General features: G+C 40.4%; 7 protein-coding genes across 11 annotated transcripts; 4 read left to right on the forward strand and 3 right to left on the reverse strand.

Moving 5' to 3' along the window:
* Positions 1-222: 222 nt before the first annotated feature.
* LOC103942615 (probable sugar phosphate/phosphate translocator At3g11320) lies at positions 223-3,160 on the forward strand. Its single transcript, XM_009352801.3, has 4 exons — positions 223-878; positions 1,412-1,515; positions 1,626-1,854; positions 2,648-3,160. Exons 1-4 carry the CDS (start codon positions 438-440, stop codon positions 2,795-2,797), a joined length of 924 nt encoding a protein of 307 aa, XP_009351076.1. The 5' UTR covers positions 223-437; the 3' UTR covers positions 2,798-3,160.
* A 300-nt stretch (positions 3,161-3,460) lies between these two features.
* LOC103942992 (proliferating cell nuclear antigen-like) lies at positions 3,461-4,191 on the reverse strand. Its single transcript, XM_009353180.2, has 3 exons — positions 4,026-4,191; positions 3,835-3,938; positions 3,461-3,715 (listed from the first exon to the last, which is right to left on the reverse strand). Exons 1-3 carry the CDS (start codon positions 4,189-4,191, stop codon positions 3,461-3,463), a joined length of 525 nt encoding a protein of 174 aa, XP_009351455.2.
* A 1,010-nt stretch (positions 4,192-5,201) lies between these two features.
* Positions 5,202-7,906, reverse strand: LOC103942600 (LIM domain-containing protein WLIM2b). 3 transcript variants are annotated; one of them, XM_048564863.1, is made up of 6 exons: positions 7,736-7,906; positions 7,016-7,216; positions 6,452-6,551; positions 6,335-6,369; positions 6,138-6,227; positions 5,202-5,647 (listed from the first exon to the last, which is right to left on the reverse strand). In XM_048564863.1, exons 2-6 carry the CDS (start codon positions 7,148-7,150, stop codon positions 5,408-5,410), a joined length of 600 nt encoding a protein of 199 aa, XP_048420820.1. In that variant the 5' UTR covers positions 7,151-7,216; positions 7,736-7,906; the 3' UTR covers positions 5,202-5,407. The 3 variants fall into 3 exon arrangements, with proteins under 3 accessions (XP_048420820.1, XP_048420819.1, XP_009351067.1); XM_048564862.1 differs by having other exon boundaries at positions 7,501-7,906; XM_009352792.3 differs by having other exon boundaries at positions 7,600-7,901.
* Positions 7,907-9,814: 1,908 nt separating this feature from the next.
* On the forward strand, positions 9,815-12,689 carry LOC103942591 (uncharacterized protein At2g39910). Of its 3 annotated transcripts, none has more exons than XM_048565763.1 (9): positions 9,815-10,002; positions 10,073-10,607; positions 10,738-10,824; positions 10,961-11,151; positions 11,340-11,535; positions 11,766-11,830; positions 12,005-12,106; positions 12,203-12,299; positions 12,412-12,689. In XM_048565763.1, exons 1-9 carry the CDS (start codon positions 9,830-9,832, stop codon positions 12,487-12,489), a joined length of 1,524 nt encoding a protein of 507 aa, XP_048421720.1. In that variant the 5' UTR covers positions 9,815-9,829; the 3' UTR covers positions 12,490-12,689. The 3 variants fall into 3 exon arrangements, with proteins under 3 accessions (XP_048421720.1, XP_009351051.2, XP_018501785.2); XM_009352776.3 differs by having other exon boundaries at positions 12,535-12,689; XM_018646269.2 differs by having other exon boundaries at positions 12,203-12,689.
* A 136-nt stretch (positions 12,690-12,825) lies between these two features.
* LOC103942582 (glucan endo-1,3-beta-glucosidase 3-like) lies at positions 12,826-14,758 on the forward strand. Its single transcript, XM_009352765.3, has one exon. It carries the CDS (start codon positions 13,177-13,179, stop codon positions 14,311-14,313), a length of 1,137 nt encoding a protein of 378 aa, XP_009351040.2. The 5' UTR covers positions 12,826-13,176; the 3' UTR covers positions 14,314-14,758.
* A 1,382-nt stretch (positions 14,759-16,140) lies between these two features.
* LOC103942557 (L10-interacting MYB domain-containing protein) lies at positions 16,141-18,393 on the forward strand. The gene is made up of 4 exons (XM_009352747.3): positions 16,141-16,306; positions 16,741-17,079; positions 17,183-17,779; positions 17,889-18,393. The coding sequence occupies exons 2-4, from the start codon at positions 16,762-16,764 to the stop codon at positions 18,321-18,323; spliced, it is 1,350 nt and encodes a 449-aa protein (XP_009351022.2). The 5' UTR covers positions 16,141-16,306; positions 16,741-16,761; the 3' UTR covers positions 18,324-18,393.
* Positions 18,394-18,434: 41 nt separating this feature from the next.
* On the reverse strand, positions 18,435-20,676 carry LOC103942572 (uncharacterized protein At2g39920). The gene is made up of 5 exons (XM_048565309.1): positions 20,494-20,676; positions 19,999-20,143; positions 19,240-19,684; positions 18,956-19,156; positions 18,435-18,859 (listed from the first exon to the last, which is right to left on the reverse strand). Exons 2-5 carry the CDS (start codon positions 20,063-20,065, stop codon positions 18,631-18,633), a joined length of 942 nt encoding a protein of 313 aa, XP_048421266.1. The 5' UTR covers positions 20,066-20,143; positions 20,494-20,676; the 3' UTR covers positions 18,435-18,630.
* Positions 20,677-22,112: the final 1,436 nt, after the last annotated feature.

The raw sequence follows: 22,112 nt of genomic DNA on the forward strand, positions 1-22,112 counted from the left end.
CTCTGCTTTAAAACGCTCTCTCTCTCTCTCTCTCTCTCTCTCTCTCTCTCTCTCTCTCTCCTCCCCTATTTGCAGAAGAGACACATTCCGCGTCGGTCGTCCTCAAAACTCTGACCCAACGACGCAGCCTCTCTCTAGCATTCCAACGCAAGACCTCTCTCCCTCTCCCCATCTCCGTCACCATCTAAAACCGCCCCCTATTTTTCTTGCTGTTTTCGTTTTAAATTTTATCCAAAAATTCGCAGTCTTTTCGATGTACCTCGATTCTCAGATCCATGGGAGGCCGACCCATGTTTCTACATAACCCAATTCTTCATTCTGCACCTGGGTTTTCACCAATGCCCCAGCCCTAGAAGATCCCACCCCCACCTGAAATCTAACGCCTTCTGGGTTTTTTCCCCAAATATCCGCCGTCCGGTCGTGACCCACCTCAGAAGATGAAAGGGAAAAGCCGCTTGTTCACGATCGGGCTCGTTACCGCCTGGTACTCGTCCAACATTGGGGTTTTGCTGCTGAACAAGTACTTGCTAAGCAACTATGGCTTCAAATACCCGATCTTCCTCACCATGTGCCACATGACGGCTTGCTCTCTGCTCAGCTACATCGCAATTGCTTGGATGAAGATGGTTCCGATGCAGACTATTCGATCCCGGGTTCAATTCTTGAAGATCGCGGCGCTCAGCCTGGTGTTTTGTGTCTCCGTCGTGTTTGGGAACATTTCGCTGCGGTATTTGCCGGTGTCGTTTAACCAGGCTATTGGCGCCACCACGCCGTTCTTCACTGCGGTTTTCGCCTACTTTATGACTCTCAAAAGGGAGGCTTGGCTCACGTATCTCACCCTCGTTCCTGTTGTTACAGGAGTCATCATTGCAAGTGGGGTATGAGCTCTCTTCCTTTGCTGTTAAATTTTGTTTTGTTTAATGCAAATTCAACTGTTTATTGAGAATTACTGTGAATTCTGGAAATGCGATGGGATAGGAATCGAGCAACTTTACTTAGACAGGTCTGAATTGTGGGATATGGGTTGGGATGATTGGTGGCATTTTTCGCCAATTCGGTTGTTTTTGTGTGTTATATAATTCCAGTTATCCCCTATAGTTCAATGGGAAGTAAAACCTGATAGTTGTGAGAAGATCTATGAAAACAAAACGGAAAGATAAATTTTTGAACCAGAGATTTTAGTAGGGTAGGACCTGAGATCTGATAAACTCCTGTTAAGCTGAGCTTAATACAAGAGTTTAGCTGAATTGGGGTGAATGAAAACAACTATGGGTTTATGAAAGTGGGTGGCTTTTTCCATTTTACCTAGTTGATATAGCCGGTAAAGTTGTGAGATTGTGCAGACGTATGTGGAGTCTTCAACTTGATTTGAGCAATGCATCTCATAGTTTGTTCTTTTTACATGGCGCAGGGTGAACCAAGTTTCCATTTATTTGGTTTCTTAATATGCGTAGCAGCAACCGCTGCCAGGGCGCTTAAATCAGTGCTACAAGGGATTTTGCTTTCTTCTGAAGGGTAAGGAATCCTTATGTATTTGCTATTCTCTATTTTGTTGAAGCTGATGCCACTGGTTATCTTCTCTTTTTGGTTAAATGGGTACTTAATGGCTTGCTGTTATATTCCAGGGAGAAGCTGAATTCCATGAACCTCCTTCTGTATATGGCTCCGATAGCCGTTGTTTTCTTACTTCCGGCAACACTTATCATGGAAGAAAATGTTGTTGGTATAACACTAGCTCTTGCAAGAGACGATGTCAAGATCATATGGTACCTACTATTCAATTCGGCGCTGGCATATTTTGTAAATCTGACCAACTTTTTGGTCACAAAGCACACCAGTGCTCTGACTCTTCAGGTTTGTCTCCCTTCTTGATGTGGCATCTTAATAGTTGTCAATCAAAATGTATTTTAAATGCTGTTAACACTTGTTAGGTTCTAGCATGTAGAAGATTTCACAAATACCAGTTACGGTTTAGGGAGATACTGAACTTGCAGGAGTTCTGTCGTCAGGGTTTAAGTTGGTGAAAATTTAGTGGATTTTGTTGCTAATAGGATATGAATCATCCTAATATTATTGGGGTAGATGGCGCTTTACCGCAGCGGCAGAAAGCAATGGTGCCTATGCACCCTGGTGTGGGTTCAATCCCCACAGATCCCCCTCCCCCCAACTAGCAATTTAACCCACTATATCATTTGTCACAAAAAAAATCCTAATATTTTAGGCACTAGTTCTGTCTATAGGGTTGAGAAATAATGGTTCATTGGTGCCTATTGAAGGATAGAACCTGCTCGAATATAGCCATATTTTATAGCATGGCTGAATTTATAATCTAGGATCAAGATGCGTAAGATTGCAGGCACTAGTAGGACAAGAGGTGGGCCATTAGTATGTTGGTCGAAGCTGCAAGAATATTATTTGTAGGTCTGCTATTCGCATGTCTATGTTGGCTTATGCTTTTGTTTGATGCGTTGAAAAAATGAAATGAATCATGCTTAAATCCAATGTTTACCATATTTTTCTACATTACTTCATGGTTTCCTCCACCTTAATGTGAAAGGTTGAGTGGTATGTGCATTGTCATCATTATGTTTAACGTTTCTTTTCCTAGTCTTGTTGCAAGTAACTAAAGGAACCTTTGGTTATCCAGGTGCTAGGGAACGCTAAAGGAGCTGTAGCTGTGGTGGTCTCGATATTGATTTTTAGAAATCCAGTTTCTGTGACAGGAATGCTGGGTTACACTCTTACAGTCTTTGGAGTGATCCTATACAGTGAAGCCAAGAAACGAAGCAAATCATAGTTTAGTGAAACGTCCTACGTTTTATATTCTGTACTGCTAGAACAGCTTCGGCTGTCCTGGAGGCAAAGTTGGGGGGTACATGCTAGCAGTTGGTGCCGGGATCTCGCCTCTACAAATTCTATTTTCCCCCCGGAAGCCTGAGTACGTGCGTGGCTTCCATTTGTATCAGCAAACAACGCAGGATAAGTCGAAACAGTAGGAAACTCAATAAGTGACTAGTATTATGGTCTTCTATTATTCCCAGATTTTGGGGTTACGGCAGAAATTCAATGTTTTTATCATTTTATTCTTTTCATTAAAAGGGTTGTAGTCTGTTATTAACATTTCTTATATTGAATCAATGAAAAACAAATCATTTACAGACTTGCATCTGAGACGCGGACTCGTTTGGCACGCCGTATAAAACACCGAATATACAGAACCAGACGTTTGGTGTCCGTTTGCATTAAACAGTCACCAGATTAAGTAGTCACTACATGTTTAACGTTCTATTTGCCAACTGGTTCCGAGGATACAAATGTCGGCCAGGAACACGAAATATGCCGGAATGTCCGATATTTCAAAGGTTGTATGCTTATACATGTACTGCAAATGTTTGTAAAGCATAAGCAAAAATATGATGATGGTCCTAAAACATTTTTTTGATCAATGAGATGAGACTACTCAAACCTCCACTTCATTTTCACCTTCCGACTCTTCTAGGTTTCCGACATCTACGTGAGAAGCCAAGCGGAAGAACCCTACGTAACGCATCTCAGCAACTCTGTACTCGATCACAACCGGCAGATGGGAATTCGAAGACAGGTTGATTTTCACTTGGCTCGTTGATGGGATGGCTGCGACGAGCGAAGCCATACTGCTCAGACTAATGGTCCGGCTAACAAGTTCCTCCATGTCTATACTGGTAGCTTCTTCAGGCTGCATGTAACATATAATTGCAGCATGTTAACTGATGTAAAAATTCCCACGTCTAAACAAAAACTAACCATTTATCTGACATTTTTACGGAAGAAATCATATTTCTGAAGAAAAAGAACCTTGTCGACGGGGATGTTGCGCCTGCAAGTGATTTTAGCAGTCCCAGATTCACCTATGGCGGAGAACTTGACAACTTCATTGCTCACAGACATCTCAAGTTCAACTGCATTTATTTATTTACCACATCACTGCGTCAGTAATTATTTTTTACAATTCTGTAAACATTTTGGTATGTGAAAAAGCATAATACCAGAATCACCGATGCTGCTAAGATCCTTGCAAATCTTAGCAAGCCTCGCCTGCGGCATCTTGACAGTGGCGTGGTACTCTTCTTCTGGAATCCCAAGAAATTCGCCTACAGTCTGCGTTAGCTTCATCTTGAAACGGGAGTTCGTATCTCGCGTCTTGATCTTCATGACAGCAAATTTTGAACAAGAAATCAGCAAATTTTTAGAAGAACCAATCCGAGTTGCAAGGAATGAATTTCAAGTGTCATCACCTCTGCTTTTCTGTAAAGAAATCAAGTCCAATTCTTTCACACAAACTAAACTAAGCCAATCTCCGACAACCAGCCCTGCCCGAAAACCGAGTTTGTATTACGATACCAGCAAATCCCAGAAGATAAGAAAAGAAACGGAAGGAAAGCGATTCAAGAAACTGAAAGAAAATGCAGAATATATATAAGTTGAGGTTTCCATGGACATACCAATAAAATGCAATGCCCGAGTTGAAAGTAGTTGTTCTGCGCCGAAGAGATCAGAAATTTGATACTGTTCTTGGACGGAAAAATCTTTAAGCCTGAATCTGAATGAATGCTGTAATTTTTCTCTCTGAAATTTCTTGAATGCGGTTATTCTGTGTTTTTTTCCTTCCCGCCAATTATAACCAACTTTTAACAAACTAGCTCTAACTGCTTCGACTGACTATTATCAACTTGGCTGCCCTCAAATAATAACTTGGTGTATGAAGTCATTAGTATAATCACCAGTTTCGAGATTTGTTTTGAAAGCGCTTTTAAAATAACAAAAATTTATTCTAATAATGTTTTGCATAAAAAAGTTAAATGTGTTTATGGGTAGAAAAGAAGCACTTGAAGTGCTTTATGGAAGACGCACTTGCTATGTGTTTTTAATATAAATGTTTTTTCATGAATCACTTTTATTTTTTTATTAAAAATTTCAATGTGCTTCGATCACTTTGAGCATGAATGCTTTTACAAAAAGCATTTCTAAACGAGCCCTCAATGTTATAAGACCATCACAATTTCTTTGTTTGCCGGGGGCCGGGGGGGGGGGGGGGGGGGGGCGGCCGCTGTGGGGGGAGGAGGAGGGGGAAGAGGGAAAATAAGACGAAGATGATAGACTCTTCATATATTTGCAAAATGCCGACAAAAATGGTGACAACATGAACTTTACTGCGCACAAAGTCCCGAAGAAGGTCATTTTACTAACTGCCGGACCCAGAATCACATACATGAAGCAAAACACAACAATGTGCCCAAGATTGATGAGCCAAATACAAAAGAGAAGAACCAAGTTTTCTCACTCCGCCATGGAAAAGCGTGAGGTTGAAGAGGGATGCAACACTCTCAAACAAACGAAAGCCATGTAATCGAACATTTAAATATGGAATTTATGCTTCTGGAATGGAGGCTACTGTTGCTGCTGCCGCTGCTGCTGCAGCTGCTGTGCGCTTGATTGATGCAGACTTAATAAGATGGTTGTAGCTCCCCTTCTCCTTGAAAAGCTGGGAGAAATGGTGTTTGCAGTATAAAATGCCCTCCAGGGCGGCGTAGTTTGAGGGAGTAATAGGACAGCCGCCGTGAGAACACTTGAAACACGACTTGTGGTAGGCCTGGCTCTCCACTGTCACCTGCAAAATTTTGGTTCAATAAACTTGAATTAGTTTCGTGGGATTTTTTGTTTTTGTTTCTCAAATTTGGGGTGAATGGAGGTTGGAAAGACTATAATGCGAGCAGACATGATTTACACAACTGTCCAATTTTCGCATTGGAGATCGACTTCTAAAATGGAATACTACTCCAGGGCATACTGAACATCTAGCCAAAGTACAAGCACGTGATACCCGTGATTCATATCTTTGTGCATTATACGAAAAATGTTCCTTTTCTTAAAACAACTATTGCAGAGGAACTCATTTGTTTCTATAGAGGTCATGTGAAATTCATGTAACCTCGAACACCTCTGGTTATAATTAGGAAATTACAGAACATGTGCTCAACTTATATCAATGCAACGAAGTGCCAGTTCCAGCCAATTCTTTTTTGTTTGGGACAAAAAAGGGGGAAAAGAGAATAGTCGAAAGAAAAATTATCAAGAAACGACATATCTTGGGATCCTACCTTCTCCAATGGGTAAGCTGTTTTACCACAAGTAGCACATTTGTCTTGTGTTCCAGAAAACATGCTAGCAGCTTTGCTAGGTGATCTAGTCTGAACCAAACACAAACATTTGAGAATCAGTGTTAACACGACCTGATAGTAAGAGTAATTTGTTCACTCAAAAACTGAGTTTATAACAGCGATGTAAAGAAGTTTACCAGCTCTGGAGTTAACTTCTCAGCTGACTTTGCAGCTGTTGCAAATTAAATTTACAGAAGATTAAAACAGTAACAATAAAAACAAAAACGGTTTCACCAGGAAAAAGAGAGACATACGCGACTGAAAGTTCTTGTTGAAATTGCCAGTCTCCTTGAACAGTTGCTCAAAGTGAGGCTTACAGTACAGGACACCTTCCATTGAGGAATAATTGCTCAGCTGGAAAGATATATATCACAAAAGCCTTAGAAACAAGAAGAAACTTCCATAAACAACTCCATAAGTTACGTATCTTAGTTGAACAGAATTCGGGTCAATGGTATGAACAAATCTCACATTCGTGTTCTCTTTCAAACATATGCATTCACACGCCGATAATATCACAAATTAGATATTCTATTAAGGTTGCAAGTATCAGTGAGCAAAAATGTGTGTTCCTCCCCAGAGTTTCGATTATTAACCAATATCCTATGTCATTACACCCATTGGCATGATACTAACAATCCTCACAGAAAACAGAAATCCTTATCTAATTTGGTCTCAAGTATCGATAAAGCAGTAATCTTCATAATTTGCTATGAATCAAACAAAAATGCAGCATCTAAGTTCCACGCGCACACAAAACGGATCGAAAATGGACAACGAAGCACGAAATGAGGCAGAATTGAAGGTTGGCTGAGTACCTTCAAAGTCCCTTTGCAGTGGGTGCATTTGAAGCAAGACTTGTGGTAGGAAATCCCATCAGCAGAAAGCTCCTCCACTGGGTAAACTGTCTTTTCACAAGCCTTGCATTTCTGCTGGGTGCCAATGAAAGACATAATTCTTTCTCCTTCTAGATCTGATTCTTCTCTCCCAACCCAGACCACCACCTCTTAAGCTTCCACCTGCAGGAACAATTAAACAGAAAGAAATGGCAATCAAAATTTTTGTTTGGTTCCCGAGAAAGTAGAAGAAAGAAAATGTAAAAGTACAGTGATTCATTGACCCAGATAAGGTAAAACAGTAAAGTTACAGAATTTGGCAACTTTATCAACAAATCCACAGAAAACCCACAATCCCAAATCTTTTTTCCAACTTTCCCAGAAACCGATCTAAATGTTTTAGAACATAAGCAGCTAAATTGCAAAAAATTACACATTTTTTCTTAAGATTTTTTCTCTGATCCAACCTTCAAAGCACACAAATGCAAGAACAAATGAATGGAGATCTGGCAGCAGAGATTATAAATTGAAGTCAATAAACATTCTTCAGAGTCAGAAAAGCGTACCCTTAAAAGCTTTAAGGCTGACTGAGTGAAGCTAAAAAATCTCGACAAATAAAAAGGGTAGAATAAAAGAGAAAAGATTTTGAAAAATGGAAAGAGCGAAAAAAAGTGAGGAGCGCAAATGGGTCCTTTTCCGTACAGAAGGAATGAGATGGCGGACGGTGAATGGCGAAGGCTTTTTGCAGGGAGCGGATGCGGCGTAGTGGAGGAAGACGACGACGATGAAATTACAGAGATTAGAGCGTGAGAGAGACCCCTCCAAATCCGATGGGAGAGATTTTAAAGGCGTTATAAAATATAAATAAAAAGCAATAAAAATATCCGTGCTGGAAACAATTTGGTTCCACCTTGTATCGTCCAACGACTCTATTTTACGCGGCTTTTCTCGCGCTACGTTGCAACATCAAAAGTGGTTTACAATAACTAAAAGCAGTGCTAGTCACATATGATAAGAACTTTTGCCTCGTAGAAGTGCTTTTTTTTCGAACCACTCGGGTCATTGGGAAACACGAAATGGATCATATCCGGATTCCTTTTATTTGAGTTTTCTGGCCAACAAATTTAGATAGTTGAAATTTGATTTAACGACTGAAGTTATTATAACTTTTAATGAGCCTCCTGTTTTTAACCGTTAAATTAAATTTCAAAAGTCTGGATTTGTTGATCAGGAGGCTCAAGTGGAAGGAATCCAGAAATGATCCCTTTCTGAAAAACACTTGGATTTTTTTTATAAAAACACTTCTTAAAAGGCTAGTCTTTTTTATATTTTAAGTAATTAGAGGATAATTAAATGCATAATATGTGTTTTATCAAATTAAATGCATATAATCGAAGGTTGTGGTTGCACCAAATCATTAGCTGCTGTCTACATTTCTAAATTTAAAATTCGGTTGGAAACATGGTATAATAATTATTGTGATTTTGTGATTGGGTGGATGCTTTTTCTTTTTTTTTTAATTTATTTATATTTAATTTTGTTCCCAACCAAAACAGAAGATAAACAAACCTACAAATTTGTGAGGAGAAAATGGCTTGACTAGTAGAAGACAAATTGGTTACCAACAAATAAAATAAAACAGACTTACAGCATTTTTTGGGTGTCAAAGTTAACGAATTTTCTAAGCTTTATCTATTGCTAGGATTTTAATATTATCCAATTACGTGAACTCACCCTAGGATCAAGGTACTTTGACTCTAATAAGAGTTGCTTATGTTTATTCAGAGTTAAATTAATTTGTAGCTCGAGTGATTTTGAACATTTAATTTTATATTCAACGTAACAAGGATCTCGATCAATATTGCTTGTATTACAAAAAATTATTTGGCCCTTGATCAATATCGCTTATATACGAACATTTACTTTCTTCAATTTCTTGGCTAACTTAATAGGTTCGGGTTGACATTATGAAAACTCATTTTCACTCAATGAAATAGGCAAACCAACTCACCCATACCATTCTAAGGAGGGTCAGTTTGGTTGGATGGGTTCTATGGGTTGAGATTATTTACTTTCTTTCTTATTCCTAAAGTGAGTGTGAGTGACAAATAATCTAAAATACATATCATATTAGGCTTAAATTATGTTAATTTGGTGTTGCAGAATCCCTATTTGTTAATATTCAAATTTCAATTTTTTAACTAAAGTATAAATAAACAAATGTGTCTAATATCTATTTGAATTTTATGTATATGTCTATATAATGTATGTTTAAAAAATGTTGATATTTAGATGAGTCAATTTCAATCAGGTTAATAATACTTTAACCTAATCCAACTCATCTATCAAATGAGCAGCCGAGCTTTTACTTGAAATAAAGTTTACAAACCCAACTAACCCAACCAATTTTGATTGGGTTGGTCAGGTTAATCGATAAACCCACTAAAGTGCCCAACCCTAACTTTAGGAAAATGATTCGATGTAATAGCTAGCGTTGCAGATTTTGAGTGAAATTGAATGATACTTGTCGTCGACTAAATTTATTCAATACACATTATTATAACATTACAAAGTGCTAATCACACGACCATTTATCCTAATTTCATACATTGTGAAATCTCAGTGTAAAATTGATGACCTTTAATGAGTCGGATAAGCCGGGTGATGGAGACGGCACGCGCTTGAACTGCATGATGAACATAGGACTCACCATAATGATGACCTTTAATTACCTCGGACCATGATAACCATAATTCGGTCCAGTACGCTGCGTTTCGAAGGTGGCTTGTCAACGCCATGCCGTTTCCGGAACAACCCCAAAAACGACGTCAAACACTCCCTTTTCCCTCCCTAGTTCATAAAACAGAAGCAGAGACCCAGAGAGCACGGCGAGTTGAGAGCTCAGACGGCGGGCGGACCGAGTCAGAAATGTCGGAATCGTTCTCAACACTCTACGAGCTGCTCATCCAGTAAATTCCACAGCTCTCTCCTTCTCCTATTTTTTTATTATTTTTCTCTAATTTCTAGTAATTTTTTTAGATTATCGGATTCAATCTCCAAATCTCTGAGCAAAGCGCCGGATACTCCGCCGGATGACGGCGGCGTCTCCTCGAAAGCCTTACTGGAAGCTCTCCTCCCTCGCAAGCAACCGCCACGAAGCCCTAACATCGACGGTGCTCAGCTTCACACCTCAATCAGGGACTTCGCTCTCGCCTGCGCCGTACTCTCCGCCTCTCAGTCCTCAGCCCACGTCCTCCTCTCATGGATCCCCAAGGACCTCTCAGCCGCTGCAGATTCGGCCTTTCGCAAGCTTTCGGAAGCTTATTTAATGGCTTACAGCGAAAAGAACAGTAAGACGATTGCTGAATTGGGTTTGAATTGCGGTTCGGTTCCTGAGGAGAAGAAGTTGATGATAGAATTGATACCTGAGATTCTTCCATTGTTGAAGAGCAGGATTAAGGAGAGCTCCATCGATAAATCGGAGGATTGCGATGAGTTCTCGGCGGCATCCGCCAGGGTTCCGGTTGGGTTTGCCATTGTGGCCGCTTATCAGTTTAGGTGGTTTGTTACACAGGTGTGAGCTCATATGTGCATATATATATATATATATATATTTGTATTTGTTCTTTTTGGGATGTTGAATTAAAATTTGGTGGCTTTTTAGTTATTGTTAATGATATGATTGGTGTGTTGTTGTTTTGTAGATTGATTATCCTCATTTGGGGAAGTTGTCTAATTTGGTTATTCCTTGTGCATTGACGGCTCTTGATCACTGGTCCGCCGAGATCAAAGTATGTTTTTGTTATATAGTTGTTCAGCTTCCAGTTTTGTTGTGTTTAAACTGCAACGAGTCACTTTCTGTATAATGTAGCAAATGTATTATGTTAAGGCAGACGGATGATGCTCATCCTCCATGCTTTGTTTCAGGGGCAGGGCATGATTAGCTTTATACATATCGCGAAAAACGTGAATGCTGCCGAACTTGGTTGGTTTCAAGATGTGATCCTTGATGCATGCTGCCAGAATATTGCTTCTAGTGATGAAATATGGGAACTTGTGGTCGAGATGTCAGTGCTTATTGTGACTTGTACCCAGCAAAGTAATCCTCGTAGTCCATGGTATTCTTGTTTGTCTCTGTGCTTTATGTTCATTACGCTTTTTACTTTCTGTGGATGTTGTTTTAAAATTGAAGGAATGATATGGAGGTTTGTAGTTAAAACTTTTACCGATGGACAGCAAAATCTACATAATACACTGATTGCATATTTTATCACATTCTTAATGCCCTTCCCGATATATTCCATAGGTTTGATAAGATGCTAAACGAGATGTTAAGTCACCTGGAGCGCCAATCTAGGAACAAGGAACGCCGCGTTGCATGGCTTCGTCATGTAGAGCCACTTTTTAATGGTGTGGGTCTGGTGTTACTAGCACATTTCAGGCGCATTTTCCCTCTTTTCTTTAAGTGGATGCATGCTGATGATGACGAGACTGTTTTACTGGTGAGATCATCTTCCCACTCGAGTGATATCCTCTTGTATGTGTGTGTGTGTGTAGTGAGATATGGTTTCATGCTATCGTTGGTTAATACTTAATCTCCACTTCCACAAGTTCTGGAGACATGGCGTCTGCAGATGATTGTTTCTTCATGGCGCGTAGGCTATGAATTGTTATGTGAACATCAATAATTTCTACCATAGTTTTGAAATTATTTTGCTTTTGCTTTTTGCAGGTTCTCAAACAGATTGAAACAGTTATAAAGTTAACATGGGTTAGGAACACACAGTATGTGGAAAGGTAACTTCATTGAATTTGTATGCAACTTTGGTATTTTATTGACTTATATTTTCAACCTCTCAAATCTTTGCTTCAGGACCTACTCCACTTCCAGATTGCACCCAATTCGTCTTCTGATTTTTTTTATAGGGGGAATCCTTTATTTTGTATTGTTACATCATTGCTTGGTTTCAGGTTGGTGGACGAACTTGTTGTTCTGTACAAAGAAGCAGCATTGAAAAGGTCCCGTGAAGGAATTAGAGATCTTGTTATTCGGATACTGATCCTGCTCCACCAGTAAGGATTATTCCTTCTCATACTTATATGGCAATTGTATGAACCTCCTCCTTTATAATTGTTTGTTCATTAAAACCCCCTTCCTGTAATTGGCAGATGCAAAGGCATGCAGTTCGAAGCAGCCTGGGGAAAGCACAGAGATGATCCAAACTTAGCGACCATTGGTGCCAGTTTAGGTGAACGAAAAGCAACGGTAAATTTACCATCATGCAGCATATATGCAATAATGTAGCCATGCCTTGTAGGCTGCTTAATCCATATTTGGTAGTCAGTAACTTGAAAATGTTAGCACATAATTTGCGTAGGACGGCCTTCAAGTATCAGCGGTTTCCTGTTCTGCTATTCTGTCAGCTGTTCATCTAAATTCCTGTCTAGAGGATTAAACCGAGAAAGTTCTCATGTTTATACTCCTTGGTGTTGTAATGCAGATTGTCCAATTACCGTATGCAGAAAGAGTTTAGTTTCGCGAAGGAGTTTACGTGCAGATGTAAATATGACTCTTGATTATATGTAACATTTCTTCCCAGTATGATTTGGTAGTTATTTAAGTATGGTTTGGCCGTGATTTTGGCCTTGCTGATCATATGTAGAGTTAGGGTATGCCGATACAGTTTATTTTATTCCCCGGTCGAGTACGAATCATTTTATTTTGAACTCAGATACCGGAATTTCCGCCATAGTAATCGTCTTCCGAGCTCCGACCGATGATGCTACCATATACTCACGCTAAATGCAGTAAAGAAACATTGCTAAATCCACGCCATAGCTCACAACGAAATTATGTAAGCTCAAGAGAACGTGAGGGCATATTGATATTGGGCTTGGGCCGAGCTTTGGAAGCAAGCCCAGCGTTCACCTTCGCAAATCACGTGGCGTACGACACTGACTAACGGCCTTTTCTCAGCTAAACAATACCCGGTGCGCACTACGCACCCCCTTAAATCCCATTTCCCGCGCCAAAACTCCTCTGCTCGAACAGCCTTAACAAACTAACAACCACGCCTTCCTCTCTCTCTTGATTTCAAACCCCCAGAAAACTCCCTCCAAATTCCAGAAAGCTCCAAGAAACCATGGCGGCGGACTTCTTGGTCTCCCTCGCCGCCATCCTCTTCACCCTCTCTCTCCTTCCTGGGAGCACCTCGCTTCCCACCACCGTCGGAGCCACCTACTCCGCCAGCACTGTCGCCACTTACGGCACCCCTCCCGCGCCCGACCGGGTGGCCCGTGCCGTTTCCTCCCTCGGTCTCTCCGCGCTCCGACTCGACGCCTCCGACCCAGCCATGATCCGCGCCTTCCTCTACTCCAACACCTCCCTCCTCCTCACCATCCCCAACCAGCTCGTCCCGCCGCTTGCCGCCAACCGCTCCAACGCCCTCCGCTGGCTCTACATCCACGTCATCCCCTTCTACCCCCGCACCAACATTGGCACCATCTCCGTCGGCAACGACCTCCTCGAGTCCTCCCCAGACTTCTTCACCTTCCTCCTTCCCGCCATCCGCAACCTCCGCCTCTCCCTCCAAGATCTCAGCATCCACAGGATTTCCGTCTCCACCACCTTCTCTTTCATAAACGTCATCACCACGGCGTTCCCTCCTTCCAACGCCCGGTTCCAAGAACCGGCCGTCGACACCGTCATCAGACCCCTCCTCAGGTTCCTCCGCGACACCAATTCGTCGTTCTTGATCAACCTCTACCCCTACAACCTCTACAAGATGCGCAGCGAGATCCCGATTGGGTTTCCTCTGTTTCAGGAGCACCCATTCGGATTCCGAGACGACCTCACCACCGGCGTCCGTTACCAGAACCTCTTTGACATGATGGTCGACGCCGTCATCAGCGCCATGGCCGTCGCAGGATACGAGAACATTCCGGTGATCGTGACCGAGACTGGGTGGCCCAGCTACAGCACCGACCCTGCCGAAATCGACGCCAACCCGGTTTACGCCGAGATGTACATCAAGGGGCTTTTGTTTCATCTGAGGTCCGGAAAGGGAACGCCGCTGAGAAGAGAAGGGGTTGCGGAGACGTACATTTACGAGCTGCTCGATAAGCAAGTGAGGCAGGGGCGCAATTGGGGGATTCTTTACCCAAATTTGACCAGCAAGTATAAGGAGATTCAGTATTCTGGGTCCGATCGCGGAGGATTCTTTGATATCTTGATCATGGCGGTTGGGCAATTCTTGATGTTTGCATTACTTGCCTGGTAACGTTGCATTTCCGACTCAGTTGCTTAATTTCATTACTGGGTAGCTCGATTTGTTGATTCTTGGAGGGTTCTTGGAGATCTTTGATCAGTAGAGTGGACTGTGAATCGGGTTCAATTAGTTGCTTTGATTAGTAGGTGCTTAGCACAGTTTTCGGTTCATGGAGGTAGCAACCTTAAAGTTGGGGCTCTTTTATCAATTGGGTTTATGAAGAAACTGCTGCTAATTACTTGGTTAGTAATTTTGATTCATGGAGATGGTGTTGGGGCTACAATTTGTTCGGTTTGGGGTTGCTGCTCAAAGGAATTACTGTTTTGTGTACTCTGTGATTAGGGTATTTTGAGTAGGAAATAGTGTTTGTGATGAAAGACAATTGAACTACTAGTTCATCTTGTGCTAAACAGGTTTTAGTGGAATTTTTGCTGAAAAAATGCATGGTTGGAGCTTACCCTTTTATTTTTTTTTTAACCAATATTCTTAATTTCGCTTACTTGGATGTTTGGATTGTCTTAATTTAAGCTCAATGTTGAAAGTTGCCATCTTGCTTGGCTGCAATGTTTAACCGACGATTCGTACTGGGATGTTGCAAGTTTGTGCTTTAGTTTCTTGTGCAGTGATTTAATTCTGCAGATGGAATTAGTTTCTGCAGATTGAATTGGATTGGGAATTTGGGAGTCTTAAGTTCTGCAGATTGAATCCTGTAAAGTTCACAATTTTACTTCCCAATTTGGAAGTAGAAGTAGTGGAAGCATACCTTTTTACTGCCCCAATATGGTAGTAGAAGTGGTAGGAAGCATTGTGAACTCCTAAATCAATTTTCTCATACTAGTAGGGTTAAGTTTTGAGGTAGTAAGACCCTAATTAGTTTAGTTTGGCAGAAAATGGAAGGTTAAATTTTAGTGGTATTGTGGTGGTTGTTTGAATTGGTATAACTTTTAAGTAACATTGGATCTTTGGCCTTACATATTTGCTTGATTAGTAAGACCAATGTAGGCAATCAAAAAAGAAAAAAGTGTTTGAAATTATCGTCACACAATTATGAAATATAACAGTAAAATACAATTATGCAACAACTATAATACGATGAAACTATCATACTAAATTTGGTACACACAAAAAATGGTATTGGTATTTGTAGTGTATCATTGTAACGCCCTAGTAGGGGTCTCAGGGGTTGTGTTTGGGTTTATCCATTTACATGCAGGTCGTGGTTGTGTCAACACACTTGTGAATTGACAAATGATAAATAAAGAGAGACATGCTAGGTGAAAAATAATTTGAAAAAAATCAGCACTCTTGTGAACTAACGTGGAAAACAATATGAAAACACAGTAGTACAATATCTCATTCTATTCCTAAAAATGAAACAAGTGATCATTTTATTATTACAGTCTAGTGGTATTTCTCTTCACTTGTAGAAAGATTTTAGGTTCAATTTTCACCAACAGCGAAGTTGAACCATATTATTATGGTAAGCTAAGACGTAACCCACTCGGTAGCCCCTTATTGTAGAGTATCTATCATTTGTTCATAAATAAAAAAAGGGCAGCATGTTGTTTCGCCATGACAATCAATCCTTCTAACAGTCAACCCTTCTAAAAGTTGAAAAGACTTAAAAAATATTTCAGTCTTTTCCTTTTTACCAGCGCAAAAAATCCGACCTATTTTCACCCCCAAAAATTATAAAGATGAGCAAATTCCCCAAAAATCCAAAAAGGAGATAGCTCATTTCGAAAAGAGGGGCCTGAAAAAGTATGGGCATAGTGGGCCGACTATGAGAATTGATGCTATAGCTTGGGCCTATTACAAAACCCAAAAGAGAAAATAAATTATTGTGCGCCGTCGATTTCACGTTTCAGAAACACTCAATAGAGTGAGGGGGAGAGAGAGGGGGAGAGCTTCTGCTTCGTCGTCTTCTTCTTCTTCTCGAAGGTAAAGGCTAAGGGGTATGGTGCAAAATTGCAAGTAGGAATTCCGGCCCCTCTTTAAATCCCAGGTATGAATTTCTCTCCCTATTTCAATTTCGTTTCCATTTTTTAATATTTTGTTAGCATGCAAACCATTGCAGATTTACGGAGATCGTTTCAAATGCGAATTTTGAGTGGGTGGGTGGGTGTGTAGCGTATAGATATATAGATATTGTTTTAAACTTATGCTTCCTGTCTAAACACTGTAATTGCATCAAATGGGTATTTATTTATTTGCAGGAATTTCAATTGCATTTCCAGTATTTCTTTTTTTTTTTTTTTTTTTTTTTTTTTGTGTATTTAGCTGCACAATATAAAGTTAGAAACTTTAATTATGAATTTAATGGGCATACATTTCCCTCTTAATCCTTAATACTCATTGAGTTATCAACACAACAATCAACTGTAAAGTGTGTTGTTTTGAGATGATGGGTATCATGTTGATGCCTATGAAAAATGGCAGAGAAATTGGAATTGATAAAGGATGCATAGCTCATCAAGATCAAAAGCCACCTGGACTCCGGGGCACCGGAAAATATTCTTTGATCTTTGTCTGGAAGAGGTGGACAAAGGGAATAAGCCCGGTACACACTTTACCAAGGAGGGTTGGAGGAATCTCATCGAAGGGTTCTACGAGCAGACGGGTTTAAGGTACACTAAGAAGCAAATGAAGAACCATTGGGATTTCACCAAGAAGCAATGGAAAGTTTGGGTTAAGCTCCTTGCTGAGAGCGATATGAAGTGGGATCCTACGACCAATCAATTCCGTGCTAGTGCAGAAGAATGGGCTTACCACATACAGGTAATGCTAGTTTACTCACAGCAGCTAATGCTGTGCATTCGAAGAGCGATGCTATAGAGGTTTTTCGTGAATTCAGTTTGTAACTGCGAGGGCTTTGTCTCAGGTGAACCCCGAAGCTGCACAGTTTCAGCATAAAGAAATCCCGTGCCCTGACCTATTGGAAATCCTTTTTGTTGGCACTACGGATTCTGGGGACATGGAACCTTGTGATTCTCAGAGGAGGCAAAGCAATAGCTCGGACAACTCCTTCCTGCACTCAGAAGAACAAGATTTGGTGACTGTGGAGCTGGGAGAGGAGCATCTTTCAAACGCTATGCCATTAAGGAGTTACGTGGCTCAGTCCGAACACCGTCTAACAACTGCAAGTGAGCAAAGCATATCTAGCTCATCCCATTCGAAGGCAAAGGCAGTTTGGTCGCCTGCGTCCCATGGTGTATTTATCGATCTATGTCTGGAAGAGACATTGAAAGGGAACAAACCCGGGACACATTTTACCAGGGACGCTTGGAGGACTATTGTCGAATCGTTTCACCAAAAAACTGGCCTTATGTACGACAGGTTACAGTTGAAGAATCACTGGGATGTCACCAAGGAACAATGGAGAATATGGTGTAAGCTAATTGGCACAACTAGCATGGGTTGGAATCCGAACACCAGACGATTTGGAGCAAGTGATGAAGATTGGGCCAATTACTTAGAGGTATGGTATGATATACAAGTGCCGGTAACTATTTCTACATAGCTGTAAACCAGGAAGATTATGAATGATTTCGGGTTGTTAAAGCAAAATGGTTTTTGTTTTATTACAGACCGACCCCGAAGCTGCTTCATTCCGCTTTAAGGAACCTCAATGCGCTGACAAACTGGAAGCCATATTTGACGGAACAACAGATACCGGAGAGACAGAGCCTCCTGCCAGGCGTAGGAAGTACAACGATAACTTGAGTACCTCCGTTTTGCATATAGAAGACGGAGGCATAGCGAACCAAGAGGAGAACAACGTTGAGCAACTTGATGCCGTAACAGTTGCTTTTGGACAAGGCAAGCCCACTTACAGCATTGGGGAGTGCATCAACTGTCTTGATGCCATGGAGGAAGTAGAACAAGGAAGTGATCTCTATTTGTTTGCATTAGATGTATTTCTGAAAAAGGAATACAGGGAAATCTTTCTTCTACTGAAAAGGCCTAGTGTCAGGATTGCTTGGTTGCGGCGGCTGCAATCCGTTGGTCCGCCATTGTTTTAGGATGCTTCTTGTCTCTTGGAATTCTCTTGTTCTTTGATCTTATCATCATTATCTTTGTTTTTGTCTGTCACTCGATTAAGTGCACATATTTAGGCAAACTTAAGCAACAGATGAAGAATGATTACCAATAATTATACTACTAATGATGCCGAAATTTCTTTACAGCAGAACTGATGCTATTTATATGGCTGCACTGATTTCGGATAAAAAAATCTGCTGAAAAAAACTATACGGAAAACTCAAAATCAATGGTGCAAACATGGAAAAAAAAAATCTATTTTGGTGTATAAGGGAGAGCGCACCCGGTCTAGCCAATGTGGTAACGCCTGCGTCTACACGTACGTCCGCAATTCGATGTTGAAAAATTGTGATAAATTGGGTTTGGAAGCTTGAAAATCCGCTCTCCTGAAAACGGACCTCTTAGAGCATCCATGTGACTGCTAATGGAGGCTATTATGCGGAAGCCTTCCCTCTGCATTGCATCCCTTCGTTTCGAGAAGTAGTCACGGCTCTCCATATGCAATTCATCTTCCGATCTGCCGAAAACAGATCGAATCGGAACTCGGAAACATCCAACTAATTTTACCTAAAAGACTTTAGAAAGAAAGCGGGATATGCATTGTAACAAATACCTCATTATCAATGTTGACCAAGCTCTAAACCCTGCAGATATAAGATCCTCTATGAAGGAATTCCGATCCGCCTCCGGCTTTCTTGATAGCAGAATCAAAGGCCAACCGCTAGCATTAAGTTCCATGTATAATCTCAGAATAAACCTGTGCTTCAGATGCTTTGCCTCTTCCACACAATCACTACAACCATACTGATCATATCTGTGCATAAGGAAATGGGATAACATGAAAGACGGAACTATGCAAGAACTAATGCTTAAAGGACTAAAAGGAGATTAAATTACTGGGGCAGTGGCAAATTAATGTGCCGAGGATTTGAAGAACGAATGTCATCTATGTCAATCAAGACCACGTCCAGACCATCGTGTGCTGAGGTAATGCCGCTGAAATAATTCTGAATCATTGACATGGTAGAATTTAAATCTCTTACATATTGACCTTCTTTGATGTACTGAAGGGCAACAACCCTGCACATTGAAGGGAAGCGATCCGCTTCACCGTTGAGTTCCATATGCAGAGACAAGATCTGGCAGTGATTGTAATCGAAACTCGGGTTATGAGTCTCAACGATTCCATGACTCCTATTTTCGCAAGACTGCAGCATTACAGTCAGTGCAATCAGCAAGGCGATTAATAAGAGCCCAACAGTTATAAGTGCACCAATGAAGATTGTCGTAGCAAAAGACGACATGTAGAATCCTGTCTCCATGGCATAACTGCTTGCCCTTTCTGTGATCATGGAATGGAAGAATATCAATAGTTAATTAATTAAGGTCAACATGCTTCTGATTACATGAACCGAGGTCTCGGGGCTCGTTTGGTGCCTAGGGTTGAATTGAATAACTCATATGTCATACGTTTCTTCCTCCAACATACACTAAATCTAGTGATCTAAGACACCAAACGAGGCCCAAGGGTATAACATTTCACTGGTGTACCACAACACCGTCAAGATTTTGGATTTTTAATAAATCTTTTGACATGCTTCTAACAAAAGCACTTCTAGAAAAAATGCTTACGAGCAGAAATGCTTCCTCACGTACCTGAACCTTCATTGGAAAGACTCTGCGCGGAGTACTCCCGCTCCATATGACGGCCATAGGCAGACATTTAAAATCCAAGGCCAATGACCAGCTCAATTAATCTGCAAAACAAATCCAGGTCCCTTCCTGTTCCTAGAAGGGTCACCTGCAATTTACAAAAGTTGCATCAAACATCATGTCTATTGTTCAGTTGAATCTCATATATTCTGAATCTAAAACTTCAAATTTCAGATGCACCCTTTAAAGCCTGCAGCTTGTCCATTGTTCAGTTGAATCTCATCATATTCTAAAATCCACCAATCAATTAAGAACCATATCCAGTTTAAACCAAACCCAATTAAAAGAACACCAATTTCATGAAAACTACAATAAAGAATATACATAAAAATTCATGAATTGGGTTAAATCCATGTGATTGCATAGCGGCTAATCAGATCATTAGAAAGTAAATCAGATGATATTTAATTTAATAACTGAAGCTACAGGGGAGAGTACCTGAGAGTGAGAGATACATTGGGTTGGAGATATGGAAATCTGGAAAGATGGATTGGAGAGTTTGTGCGAAACAAGGCAGTGGCGGTGGGATTATGGAGCTCTCCGGTTCTCCCGTGTTCTCGTAGGGGAGAGAGACTTACAGAAGTTTCCTTTCTACAAAGTAGCAATCATCATGATTCGTGATCGTGATTTTACAGGTCCCATGACCACGTGGCCAGTTATGCAGACGCATATTCTTGTCTCTCACTCACACTCTTCTTTTTCAACTGTCGCATGAATTACATAAAATTAATGCATAAAAATTAACAAAAATCTGTAAAAAAATAGAAATTCTGTCAGACAAAAAACACTCTACTACGTGCACTTTTGTGCTGTAAGGTCAAATATAATTAACTAGGGATGGGCACGGTGCGGTTCGGTGCGGTTTCACCTCTAAATTGGAACCGAAACCGAAATATATTAACGGTTCGATTCGGTGCGGTTCCACTTAAATTTATTACTAGAACTTTACGGTTCGGTCTACACCGGTTTCGATTTGGTTCTTGCCGGTTTACGGTTCCTAATAATAAATTATTTGAACACCAAATCATTATGCATTCAAATACATCTTCTAAAACTGATTACATAAAGTTGCATACAACACATCTTTTTTAATGCAAATGTCTTTGGTAGTGGCATCAAGTCAACAAAAAGAGACAACTAAAATACATATGCACCGGTCAATCAGTCAACAAACAAAAAATGATGAAGCAAATTGCAGGTTTTCAGACTTCAGAGAGCAAGCAAGAAGCAGCAGCTCCTGTACACAATTTTTCAACCTATTATACCATGACATGTGTGTGTATATATAATTTATTTATTTATTATTAATAAAACGGTTCGGTTCGGTTCGGCCGGTTCTTGGTCATTCGAAACCGGAATCGGAACCGGTTTGAACGGTTCGGTTCGGTTTTTCACTCAAAGTTGACTTTTCCGGTCAACACGGTTTTTTTTCTTACGGTTCGATGCGGTTTTGCGGTTTTTATGCCCACCCCTATAATTAACTATCTAAATTTTCCGTTTACAAGTTGCAAGTGAAGAAAAATAATATTATTTCTTATTTCTAGTGGTAAGAAGAAAACAAATTTAATTAGTGTTGTCACATGCACTACTATGCAGTGCATACTAATACGTTCCATTCACTTGTTAATTACAAATTTCATGTTTGACTCTTAGAAATGACAAGTTATCTAATTATAGTTGATCGGATCGTATCTTCTCATTATTTGTAGTCTAAAAAAAATGATGATGTTGATAAACAAAACAATTTATCATCAATTTTATTTGGAAACATGTAAGAAAATGTTGTGAAAATCTTATTATTTATACCACATTATACCTCCACTCAAATTTTAAAGTTTAAATTTGAGTTTTGAGTCTAAAACCTTGAATTGAAGAATGAAAAAGTTAAATTTTATGTTATCTATATATGACTTTTGCTTGGCAAGGATAATTGAGATATATTATGGGAAATTGAAATCATAATCTCTTGTGGTTGTGGGCCAATTAAGTAGAATTTGCTACAAACTCTTTCAGCAATTAATTTTAATCAATGGTTTTGGTTCCATAATCATTATTGA

The sequence above is a fragment of a genome, unplaced genomic scaffold (assembly GCF_019419815.1).
Source record: "Pyrus x bretschneideri cultivar Hongxiangsu unplaced genomic scaffold, Pyrus_bretschneideri_v1 Contig4, whole genome shotgun sequence".
In the NCBI taxonomy this organism is placed as follows: Eukaryota; Viridiplantae; Streptophyta; class Magnoliopsida; order Rosales; family Rosaceae; genus Pyrus; species Pyrus x bretschneideri.

What these genes read in the sequence shown, in the direction of transcription:
- LOC103942582 (XM_009352765.3), top strand. Translation starts at nt 13,177, where the DNA reads ATGGCGGCGGACTTCTTGGTCTCCCTCGCCGCCATCCTCTTCACCCTC.
- LOC103942557 (XM_009352747.3), top strand. Translation starts at nt 16,762, where the DNA reads ATGCATAGCTCATCAAGATCAAAAGCCACCTGGACTCCGGGGCACCGG. An exon ending in AATGGGCTTACCACATACAG is followed by an intron (nt 17,080 to 17,182) that starts GTAATGCTAGTT and finishes GCTTTGTCTCAG; the next exon opens with GTGAACCCCGAAGCTGCACA. An exon ending in ATTGGGCCAATTACTTAGAG is followed by an intron (nt 17,780 to 17,888) that starts GTATGGTATGAT and finishes GTTTTATTACAG; the next exon opens with ACCGACCCCGAAGCTGCTTC.
- LOC103942600 (XM_048564863.1), bottom strand. Translation starts at nt 7,150, where the DNA reads ATGTCTTTCATTGGCACCCAGCAGAAATGCAAGGCTTGTGAAAAGACA. An exon ending in ACTGCAAAGGGACTTTGAAG is followed by an intron (nt 6,552 to 7,015) that starts GTACTCAGCCAA and finishes ATATCTTTCCAG; the next exon opens with CTGAGCAATTATTCCTCAAT. An exon ending in CAACAAGAACTTTCAGTCGC is followed by an intron (nt 6,370 to 6,451) that starts GTATGTCTCTCT and finishes AATTTGCAACAG; the next exon opens with CTGCAAAGTCAGCTGAGAAG.
- LOC103942615 (XM_009352801.3), top strand. Translation starts at nt 438, where the DNA reads ATGAAAGGGAAAAGCCGCTTGTTCACGATCGGGCTCGTTACCGCCTGG. An exon ending in ATTTTGCTTTCTTCTGAAGG is followed by an intron (nt 1,516 to 1,625) that starts GTAAGGAATCCT and finishes GTTATATTCCAG; the next exon opens with GGAGAAGCTGAATTCCATGA. An exon ending in CCAGTGCTCTGACTCTTCAG is followed by an intron (nt 1,855 to 2,647) that starts GTTTGTCTCCCT and finishes TTGGTTATCCAG; the next exon opens with GTGCTAGGGAACGCTAAAGG.
- LOC103942591 (XM_048565763.1), top strand. Translation starts at nt 9,830, where the DNA reads ATGCCGTTTCCGGAACAACCCCAAAAACGACGTCAAACACTCCCTTTT. An exon ending in AACACACAGTATGTGGAAAG is followed by an intron (nt 11,831 to 12,004) that starts GTAACTTCATTG and finishes GCTTGGTTTCAG; the next exon opens with GTTGGTGGACGAACTTGTTG. An exon ending in TAGGTGAACGAAAAGCAACG is followed by an intron (nt 12,300 to 12,411) that starts GTAAATTTACCA and finishes TAATTTGCGTAG; the next exon opens with GACGGCCTTCAAGTATCAGC.
- LOC103942992 (XM_009353180.2), bottom strand. Translation starts at nt 4,191, where the DNA reads ATGAAGATCAAGACGCGAGATACGAACTCCCGTTTCAAGATGAAGCTA. An exon ending in TAGCAGCATCGGTGATTCTG is followed by an intron (nt 3,939 to 4,025) that starts GTATTATGCTTT and finishes AAATAAATGCAG; the next exon opens with TTGAACTTGAGATGTCTGTG. An exon ending in GCAACATCCCCGTCGACAAG is followed by an intron (nt 3,716 to 3,834) that starts GTTCTTTTTCTT and finishes TGTTACATGCAG; the next exon opens with CCTGAAGAAGCTACCAGTAT.
- LOC103942572 (XM_048565309.1), bottom strand. Translation starts at nt 20,065, where the DNA reads ATGTCTGCCTATGGCCGTCATATGGAGCGGGAGTACTCCGCGCAGAGT. An exon ending in ATTAATTTGCCACTGCCCCA is followed by an intron (nt 19,157 to 19,239) that starts GTAATTTAATCT and finishes CCTTATGCACAG; the next exon opens with ATATGATCAGTATGGTTGTA. An exon ending in TGGTCAACATTGATAATGAG is followed by an intron (nt 18,860 to 18,955) that starts GTATTTGTTACA and finishes TGTTTTCGGCAG; the next exon opens with ATCGGAAGATGAATTGCATA.